This window comes from Cynoglossus semilaevis, chromosome 13 (genome assembly GCF_000523025.1).
Source record: "Cynoglossus semilaevis isolate Cse_v1.0 chromosome 13, Cse_v1.0, whole genome shotgun sequence".
In the NCBI taxonomy this organism is placed as follows: Eukaryota; Metazoa; Chordata; class Actinopteri; order Pleuronectiformes; family Cynoglossidae; genus Cynoglossus; species Cynoglossus semilaevis.
The window spans coordinates 16,031,853-16,042,642 of record NC_024319.1 but is presented as its reverse complement, the minus strand read 5'-3'; the positions used below and the strand labels follow the sequence as shown (position 1 = coordinate 16,042,642).

The following is a 10,790-nucleotide window of genomic DNA, read 5'->3' as shown; positions in this document are numbered from 1 at the left end:
ACACACACACACACACACAGCAGGCCTAGACAGGAGGAGGACAGAGTGTAGGTACACAGAACATAACATAATATATAATATTATGTTATGAATATAACTATAACATAAATGTGACCTAACAAAGGTAAAGGGCAAATATTAACCATATATATTGTTTATACTGCTTGTAATTGGGATAAGGTAAACATCTGTTCAGTATTTTAACATAAAAGTGTTGATTGTGAGGCATCAAAAGCCACAAAATGCAACGGGTCCATCAGACCCACAAACGCTGGCTGAGTAACAACAATATGAACATTACACAAGGGTTAAGAAGTTTCTAACTTTGTAAAAAAATGTACATGCTCACCAGAAATGTTTATTTTTTCATGTTTTCCCCCATGTCTCCTTAAGGGCTCTGGAGCTAACTGCTAACATCACTTTACTATATTTAATTTAAGTGCGTGTGAGTGGGTAGTGAAAGAGTGAATGACAAAAGCGCTTGTCAAGCACTTTGAGCGCTCATCAAGACCAGAGCAGCTCAGTGTAAATAAACACCTTTTTATCATTTGCTGTTGGTTTGATTTTCTCTAACCTGTCTCGGTCATTTTTTTACTGCAAAATGAGCCTGGATGTGTGATAAATCACTCCACCACATCTCTGCTGCCATTCCCGCACCAACAGTCAACACCTGTAAACACTTTGTGATTATATTTCATCTGGACTGTGTCGTAATGAAGCATGTCCTCACATTCTGTTTGGTTTATGACACAAATGTTTTGTTTCAAATTTTGTTTGAAGAAGCTAACAGGTGGACAAATTAATTTTGATAGATTTGAAGAGAAAAAAGTACAGCATATATATATATAAATTTATATATATATATATATATACATATATACATATACACATATACACATACTGTATATATGTGTGCATGTATATGTGTTAAAAGACAGCTGTGACAGTAATTATATTAGACGTTTGTCCATATATACAACTTCAAAAATAGCCACGAACGACAAACATTTATAAACGTGTACAACGTTCCATGTGCCAAGCTCATGCAGCCATTAAACCTAAAATGCTCTCACAGGTCTAATCTGTTGTAATCTAATCCCACCAGGGACACAACACAACACTCACAGCACAGTATTGCTCTTGTCCATCTTGGCCCTAAAACTTATGGGCCTGAACTGAGCTTCTGTGTGTTTTTTACCTCTGGCTCAATTAGCGTACACAAAATAAAGCAAAGCATAATCATTGGTGATGCTCTAATGGGTGTCTGATTGGCAGCTGGCCTATCCAATAACAGCCTAGTCTCAGGTGTTGGCGTCCTCAGTCACTGACATTACCCCAGTGTGTGTCAATTAGTACCTATTAGAATGGCCTTCTAGCGCCCTCTGCATAGAAAACACACTACTACAGTATGTCACCATGATGCTACAAAAAACATTTGATCTCAGATTGTCATTTATACCATGTCATTTCATTAATATGAATAAATAATAAATATCTAATATACAGTACTTCTGTACTTCTTTGAATGAAAACAAAGGGGATAAACATAGACATGTTTTTTATAGTTAAATATGTTTTGAATGTACTGGTCCTGCCCACTTGACTTGACTTGTCTAATTAGGTTGTATGCGGCCCATGAACCAAAATGAGTTTGACACCTCGTTCTAGAGGAACTTGTTCCTTTAAGACTGTAGTTCAGTTTTGTTAGGAAGTCAAAGACGGGCTCGTGTATTCTGTTAACAATGTCCCTTGCAAAAGACCATCAGTCCTTTCTGATTTATGGGGTTTTAAAGTATTGCGACTGATTTATGGCCCACAGAGAAACATAAACCCCTGAGGCAGCACCTTCACCAAGAAAAGGCAGCTGAAAATCTTTGTAAAATAGAACATGCTGTGGCGCAGACAGAATATGGGAGCAGAAACGAGTCCCAATGCTCTCCTAATGTTGACTCATGGTAGAGCAACACAAACACACTCACTCTCTGCAGGAAAACGCGCACAGGCGCCGTCCAATCAGATCCAGGCAGGATCACAGTGATCCACTGTCCACACAGTCTCTGCTCGCTCATTTCAAATGCACTGGCAGACACTTCATATAGAAAATAACCACGTAAATAAACGCAGTGGGAGAAATTCCTCTGCTGCTGCTGCTGAGGAAGCATGTGTCTCTCTTACCTTGGCCATGTTTGGAGGACAACATGATGTGTTTGATGACAGAGGGACAGAAAATAATGGGATCTCATTATGGGTTTAATGTGTTTCAGCTGATTATAAAATATAAAAATAAAATGCAGGTATGTAAAAAATTGCACCAAAACAATCAGTTTCAACTGATTCTTCAGATACAAGCGTTTTATCTTGCAGTCACTTCGACTCCCTGAATTCCTCTTCAGACAGATGTTCTGTCCATCAGATTTATATCTAGCTGAGGACACGTGACAAAATCTTTTAGCAGATTTTACCCATGATTCCAATGAATGTTGCTGAACTTTTGGAGCTAAATCTAGATGCAACCAGTATATAGTATAATATAATATAGTAGTATAATAGTAGTCATAATGTTAATGCTAACTGGTTACAGACCTAACTGCAAACAGGGGTTTGGGAATTAGCCAACAAGCAATGAAAAGAGAGGGTGGGACTCAGAGTAACATCAGAAGACAACAGATGGAGATGAGACTAATAGAGCTGTGGCATGATCTCCAGTGTTTAGGAAATGTTGGTCACAGTGTATATTTTGTGAATTGGTGCCAGACTTTGATGGTTTCAGTTTAGCATTCGCTGGTTTGAATCCTACTCTCTTAAAACAAAACAGAACAGAAATCAGTCTATTAGATGTGACTCCGGGCCTTTTCCAAACCTTAAGACTGCAAGTTGTGTAGCGTGTCTTTAGCTTTAGTACAAATCCCTTCCTAGCCCATCAGCGATACTAGACAATTACGCCTTGTTATTTTGCAAGCAAGCAGAGAAAGTACTCGTACTCATCATACCCAGGAGCATACTTTGGGTTTCAGACGTGATCATTTACAGCATTACAGCTGTTGGACAGTGTAAATTGGGAATTGAATAATTGACAGGAGGCAAACTTGTTAGTATTATTTCACTTGATTAGACTATTTTGCAATTTTTGTCTTACTTCCAGATGATCAGTCAAGTCTTATTTCTGCCGGACTAACGTATTTACAGGTTTTCAACAGGACAAATACTCTCGCTTTGGTAATAGAAAAATACCAACTATAATATTTCACCAGCGAATCTCTCTTTCTGGGTCAGACATTTACCATAAACTGAAATACTTGTAAACTGCCTGTGTGACATAGGCAACATTTAGACAGGTTATTCTAGACATAATATGCAATGTTAACACAGTTTGCTAAAAAACTAAAGTACCAGTGTGTTTTTTTCCTGTCCGTCTGCAGCTGCTGATTCTCAGGTACACTGTGACTCATTTGTTCAAATACTGTCAGCAAACACAACATCTAAAATTGGCCGAACATCCTGAGTTTAGTGAGCAACAGAAGGAAGCTGTGGTGGAGCGAGGTACAAAATGAATCAAGAGAGAGAGAAAGCAGAAATAACAGGAACTTATTGTTGGAAATTGCAGAAAAAAAAATCATATTCAGACATGTAATTTGGTAAAAGGAATGTATCTATATATCCCAGCAGATTAGAATCTCTACACTGGCATGTTTACTGAGCATTTCTAATCTGATTAAGATCCTTCAGATTATTCGTGACCATTTTTCTGAGAAACCAAGTCAATTTGTTTTGTAGACAAGCATCATGGACTTACACTCTGTTTTGGATGACGGTCCATCCTCTCCTGAGCGTCTGGGTCGATCATAGGCGAATCCCAAACACACACCAGAGCCAAAGAGGACTGACAACATCCACACTACCTGGAGAAACAACACAAACAGCAAAGTGGTAACAGAAGTCAACACAAGGAATTTAAGGAAGTGCTACCCACTGGACAATTTTGACTTTTTGACCTTTCAGTTAGAACAGGTGAAACAACAGGTGTGTAACAACACTACAAAATAACTACATTATTACTCTTTTAGTGAGAGTAATGAAGTAGTAGAAAAGTAGTGGAACATACTTTTCCACTACACCTTTCCTTACAAAGAATAAGACAAGAAAAAGCCCTAAAATGCAAGTGGAGGTGCAGGTGTTCCTCATATAAAGTAACTCTTCATCTTATCATTTTAGTAGGTTCACATCTTGCATGAATAATAAGAGGTCATTGTAAATTTTAGACTGTGCAGCCGTTTGCTTCCACACACCAACACCTTATTATTGTTATTACTGGACAGACTACAGTCAAAACGCCTGATGTTCAACTACATATTTAACGGCTGTTAGTGCACCGTCCACAAAGTCAGGGTGAAATGGATTTATCATTGAAACATTAGAAGCTCAGATGTTGACACTTGAACAAAGCTCATATTCATAGAAGGTGAAGCTCCTGGTGACTGCTCCTCTACACAGTTGGGACAACAGGACCACCCGCATCCGCGTAACAATATCCCGACCCCGCGTGACGGATGAATTGAAAGTGACTGACGGAGCTGATATTGTCCTGTAAATGTTTTACAGCAGGGAGGGCAGCTAAGATAGGTCAATAAGCAGCTACTCTGAGAGGGAAAACAACTTAAACACCACGAATGTGCCGCTAAGATCCACTCGAACCGCGCATCCACACGGTTAAATTACGCACGGGCTTTACGCACGGAGTCTGAAGAAAGGCTGCAGAGTTGGACTCTTACCGTACCAGTTTGTGGAGCAACATGTTCCTGAGTCTCCTGCTTCTGACTGCGGTCTCGTGCTGAATCTGTGAAGATCTGAAGGTTGGAGAAAGAGAGGGAGAGCGAAAGAGAGAGTTGGGGGGAGGAAGGGGTGATGCTGACTGAGGAAGTGCAAGACCACCAGAGAGGAGGGCCGTTGGAGAACATGGGGGGTTGTTCTTACGTGGAGTGGCCCCGGAGGAGGGTTTAAAGTCAGGATGTGAGATTAAGTGAGAAAAAAAGGAGGAGAGAAATGCAACAGGGATGACTTCAAATGAGTAATCTGCTAATTCACACCAGTCCTGGGATTTAAGGAATTTAGGACTGGGAGGTTAATTTAGGTGAAGACGAACATAACCATTATATTTGTAACATCAATGTCAAAATGACAAACTTGATGTGGTAAAATCAAAAAGTTATTTTAAATGTTGTGTAATTTTCGTGGGAGGTTGTGTGCCAAAAGAGGGCCACGAGAGTTTACTGGGTCACAATCTACATACACTATTTTATACCAAATTGGCCATTTCAGCAGCAATATAGATATATTTCAGCTGTTTTGTCGAGAGGGTAGGAAAGGTCAAAGAATAACATTCATGTCTCCCAAAAAATGTTGTCAACTGCAGATGATGTCATCTGTCATGCAAATATCCTAGATTTTCATGACAGATATTCCTAATCCAAGGACTGGAAGGACAAGGTGTAAATACAAGTAAATCATTTTTTTTATTGGCTTAAAAAATTACTATGTAGAAAAAATATTACCACTGTGCACCTACTGCAACCAAAACTGTCAGCACATCATGACAAGACCACAGCGGCAGATCCACAACTGTGTACATGGGTACAAAACTGGAGAACTGAGAAAAGAAGTGATGATGAAGATGAAGGCAGGATATATAAAAAGTTGAATCCTATCAATAACAGTTTCTACTCCAGCTGGCATTTTTCATATTTCAGAAAACCACCTAATCATAGCCAGGGTAAGAGAGCCAGAGTAAACTCAGCTGAACTGCCTGACGAGGTTGGATTTGATATTATCCAAACATCTAAGAACACAAAAAATCTTTAATTAATAATGACAAATTGAAAACAAAAATATAGAAAAGACAAAAGTGAGCTGAAATCGTTGAGAACAGTAAAAACAAAATCCTGATTAGTGATTCTCTGTAAAGACACAGGGGAAATGTCCAGTCCTGTCCAATCCAGGCAGGATGGTAACCCACTCCACTAACTTCCTGGCTTCCCCTCAGTAGCCACTCACTGAATGCCGTGATTGAGATGTGGGGATGAGGTGCACCAGAGTGGTGACTGTGCTGTGGGGCTGTGGAGGTGGGTCGTATGAAGTGGGGGACAACTTTATTTGACTGTCTGAGGAAAAACAATCATGTGGCTGTAGGCAGGGGACAGCATTAAAACACCAAAGACCGTCTCTGTTACTTTTCACTGGTGATGTTCTGGTAAATGACACCAGGCTTGTTTATGTACATCATCTTGTTCCTCAGCCAATGACATGAAACTGGAAAACGGTCAGCTTGGCAAGGTCATTGAACTGGTTCTTTCTAAAAACTAATCTTTAGAACAGAAAACTGCCTTTTTAAGTGTTTTTGTTAACATTGCATAGATGTTCACTGTCATTTGGTTCTATCCCAACAAGGAAATTTGTTTTGGAAAAGGTCAATAAACCTGTGCTAGATCGTTTGCACAAATGCCTTTCATTAGACTGTTGATACAAACTGGAATTAAGGCCAACAACAACATTTCTGCATGTCCACACTAAAAACCCTGTTTGATGTCTAAGACTGTCTAAAGTAGTTACAACTGTGTCCAACAGAGGGCACTTTTAAGCGCAGGTTGGACTTAAGGGCCTTCTTCAGTCCATCAGTAACAATACAGTATATGGTGATGCAGAGTTGGAGGGAGGGGTAGGTGAGGTTATATAACATATATGTCTGCCTGTGAATAATCAGTTGCAATCAAGTATTGACTTAAAGGAAGTGATGCATTCTTTAACTAGGTCATTAAAACAAAATCACAAAAGAGTTACAAATTAACATAATTTTCACTACCAGTCTGGCTTATGGTACCTAAGGTGGCGGGCATGGGGTTATTGCAGGGGAAAGGCAGCAGTTAAAATTACTTTAATTTTAATTTTTTTTAACTGCGTCACTGTAGGAAAACTTATCTTTTCTGTGGGAAAATGTCCAATTTTAGGTATTGCAGTGCTTTAAATTAATTCAAAAAGGTTTTGAAGCAATAGCTGTGAAAATGACAAAAGGGGGCTATGTCGGGAGCAGAGGCCCCAACAATAGTACTGCCTACAAAAGTAGGGCGTTCCAACACTATGGACATGAAATGCAGCATTATACTTTACCATTGTTCTTTACTTGTATGGTATTCCTGTTTGAAAACATCTGTTCCAAATGTTTGGTCTCATGTTCTTGACCACAGCTTTTATTATTCTAATGTGTTAGCATTCGTCCTCTGGTTTTAATACAGTCCAAACGACTCCACACCGTATTCTGTGCATCCTTGAATACTTTGCAGAATGGTGCGCACAGAGATGTGTTCTAGCTCTACTCCTCACATCATCCTCATCAGATGTCCATGATTATTGTCTTCTTTATCGACGTTTTTGCTAAAACACCAGCAGGCTGCCAAATAGCCAGTGGCCCTTGATGTGCTCCATGATGGCTGCAGTTGTTAGCAATGTTGCAGTGACCATACATCAACCACAACATTCCACATGGACCAACATGAAGAAGGTCACACTTTCGTCACGTGGATTTAAACCAAGAATTCAAAGTGAAATGTCTTTCCACTTATCCAGAGATGCCAACATACTGTTTTAAAAACCTATTTCATACAAACGAGTTTCACTAACTCATCCATCTCATCCATGTTCTCCAGGAGACCCCAGCCTGGGCCCCAAAGGAGAGTGAACCTTGTAGATTCTGACTGTTCAGTCAGACAGTGATGGTGAATGCAGAGATCTGCCACTGGCGGGGCTGTTGCTGTAGGCGTGCGAGTTGTCTCTCTCCCTTTCCTTGTCTTTGCTCTCATGTTTGTGCTTGTGCTTGTGTTTGTGCTTGTGCTTTTTCTTCTTCTTCTTGTGTTCGTGGTGGTGATGATGATGGTGATGGCCATGCTCGCCGGCGTGTTTGGAAGATGAGGAGGTGGTCTCTTTGGAGAATGATGGCACAGGTGTGGCAGGCATGGAGAGAATGGCCTGTTCCACTGACAGAGGTTCTTTACCTGAAAACCAGAAGAATGTGAGTGTGCAATTCTCTCAATGTAGTTCTATTCACCGTCAAACTGGGATTCTGTCTGAAAATAACGCAGTGTGATCTCCTCATTGACAATTACTGCATCTATCCTAACTGATTCCTGACATTGCTGGATGCATTTGTCATAACAAATATGTAACATAACGAGTCATGACAAACTTTACCCAGTTTGCACATTAAATGCAACTCCGTGGAAACACGTTTATTGTAAGTACAAGTATTTCTTCTCCTTTATCTTCACTGCAGTTCTAATAACTTTCCAGGATCTCTTTTTCTGCCATAATTACCACCTCACTGTTGAAAAACACCTCTTCTGTGAAACCTGCATTTGCATCAGGGGTGTTTCTCACCTCGGGGGTTCTTATTACAGCACAATATAGGCTCTGAGGGAAAGCCCAAGGCTTGTTATCAGCTTCTTGCTACTGTTGCATTTTACAAGTGTGACCGTATATTAATACCACCTGGGCCAGCGACACAAAGGTTGCGTGTTGCCTCTTTGGAGCTTTATTTCCTCACGTGTGTACGTATGTGAATAGTTGTTCGCTGGTGTGTTTTGGTGTAAGTCAAACTGACATCACGGCACTGATGGGTTACACTGCAGGCCACTGTGTGCCACGAGTGTGTTTACCTGGTGTAGATGGTCTTTCTAACAAGTTGAGGTGTTGGTGAATGAAAGCCTGGCTGTCGTGGACCGTCTCCATGTCGATATCTTCATCTTCCATGTTGTTGAACTACAACAGAACATGACAAATTACTGGTACCTTAGGAAAATCAACTATCACTGACTAAATTAAATCCTACATCTCTACATGCTCGCTACAGCTCTTCATGAGCTTCAGTCAGTGGTTATTTACCCTGATCTTATAGCGCCCTCCTCTACCATCGTCATCCTGTTGCTGCAGGATTTGTCCTGGCTCTGGTGGGGATCCCAGGGGGGTCTCAGCCTTTCTCTTCAAACTTTGAAGTGGCTGACCAACTCCACAAACACCCAATGAAACAGGATCTGGTTCTTCTTCTACCTAAACACACACAAAGAATATACGATAGGCATATTAATGTAGGTTTGCTAAAAATTATGTTGACATTATATGTAAGTACTTACACTTACACCAAGTCCTGGTTTAATGTGGAATGCACATTGATTAAACTTATCTTTATCTTTATTAGTCATTGTGACACAGCACAGCACACCATGCACAACGAAATTTACCCTCTGCATTTAACCCATCACCAAAGTGAACAGTGGACACATCATATATTTAGCTCACAGAAAAAAAGTACCAGAGCACAACTTTTTTCTAGAATTGTGAGTCATCGCTGACCTCACTCGACCTCTTGTAAAAATAAAAACCTGCTACACTTACAGCTGCATAGCTCATTCCGACACCATGGATACCTATACTGGCAGGTGTATCGATGGCGACACTCATCATTCCCAACTCAGGCTTGATGGTTGGATTGAGCACAGCTTTCTTCTCCTTCAGGTTGAGCACGAGGCCCAGTTCAGGCAGCGGCAGACATGAAGGACGAGTGAGACCAAACAATGTGTAATAGAGGTTTACTGCGTCACAGCGGAGCCGCCAGTCATGAGAAGTGCCTGAGCAGACAGGGAATCAGAAAACAAAGTGTTTTGAGTGTTTGTAGAAGACCAAGCATGCTGGTAAGGATTTCTTTAGTGAATGACTGGTTTATCTAATTCAGACTGATGTGTCACAAAAAGTCAGATTAATTTCTTCTTCTCTTGTGATTCAAGTGTTGCTTTGTCAGTTTTTCTAACTAATGCTCTCCTTCAAACTAAACCACCTAAGAGGACAGGAAGACACTGAACTGCAACAGGAAAACACAACACTGGCTGACTGGTCAGAGTTTGTTTGTAGAGATGCCTTGGCGGTAGAAAGTTGCTGAATTTGCAAGTATCTCAATGAAGTATCAGTCCTGATACCATGTATCTCTAGTCACATGTGCAGCAACAGATGTTAAAAATATTGTAAATGAAAATGCAGTTGCCACTAAAACAATATGAAAGCGTAAGATCAATCAAACACACCACAAAGGGACAGGAGTATAAAACATATTTGTAAAAAAGTAAAAAATAATTAGTTGAGAAGGCAGTTGAAGAAAAGACTGCAGGAGAAAGGAACTCATTAAAGAGTTGATGGAACCCAATGTCTTGTTTAAACATTAACCCTTCCCTGACGTAAGGACCAAATTCCCACCGATACAATAACAGCACAACTAAATTCAAGATAATTAGCTCTCAGTGACACGAGTGTGACCAGAAGCATCATTAAACCGGTCATTTGAGTAGCAGTGTGCGCCGACTTGGACTGTACCAAACATCGTATTTTGCTGAAACTGAAAGCCAGGCGCCTGACATGGGGGGTGGACTGTGGCTTTGGAAGAAAGACTGACATAATTTACTGCAACGGGGGCATAAAGTAATAAGAGTTAGTGTTCTCGCAGCAGTGACCTTCAGCCAGTGAAACATCATCCTGCGAGACAGTGAGGGTTTCAACACGTGGGAGGCCTGTGGGTTATTAAGGGGAGAAGAATCAAAAGCAGCAAATTTTCATAACAGTATTCAAGGTCCCCACATTCTGGTCACTGTGTATTTAAACTAGCAGCATAGTTAGGCTGTCCACTGTCTGACCAACAAACAGAAAGTTCACTGGAAATCATGGTCAGCCCTTGTTTTTTCCTCCATCCATCCAAACTTGTA

At 40.5% G+C, this 10,790-nt stretch overlaps 2 protein-coding genes across 2 annotated transcripts in view; both read right to left on the bottom strand.

Annotated features, from left to right (window-relative positions):
- The window catches only part of enpp2 (ectonucleotide pyrophosphatase/phosphodiesterase 2), a 24,419-nt gene extending 19,065 nt beyond the window's left edge, over window positions 1-5,354 (bottom strand). The window contains exons 1-2 of the mRNA XM_025061397.1: window positions 4,775-5,354; window positions 3,794-3,899 (exon numbers count right to left, since the gene is read on the bottom strand). Coding sequence (XP_024917165.1) covers window positions 3,794-3,899; window positions 4,775-4,792 — 124 coding nt within the window. The 5' untranslated portion in view covers window positions 4,793-5,354. The remainder of the gene's footprint in view (window positions 1-3,793; window positions 3,900-4,774) is intronic.
- A 137-nt stretch (window positions 5,355-5,491) lies between these two features.
- The window catches only part of taf2 (TAF2 RNA polymerase II, TATA box binding protein (TBP)-associated factor), a 20,496-nt gene continuing 15,197 nt past the window's right edge, over window positions 5,492-10,790 (bottom strand). Inside the window, exons 24-27 of the mRNA XM_025061396.1 lie at window positions 9,436-9,668; window positions 8,926-9,090; window positions 8,700-8,802; window positions 5,492-8,039 (exon numbers count right to left, since the gene is read on the bottom strand). Coding sequence (XP_024917164.1) covers window positions 7,747-8,039; window positions 8,700-8,802; window positions 8,926-9,090; window positions 9,436-9,668 — 794 coding nt within the window. The 3' untranslated portion in view covers window positions 5,492-7,746. The remainder of the gene's footprint in view (window positions 8,040-8,699; window positions 8,803-8,925; window positions 9,091-9,435; window positions 9,669-10,790) is intronic.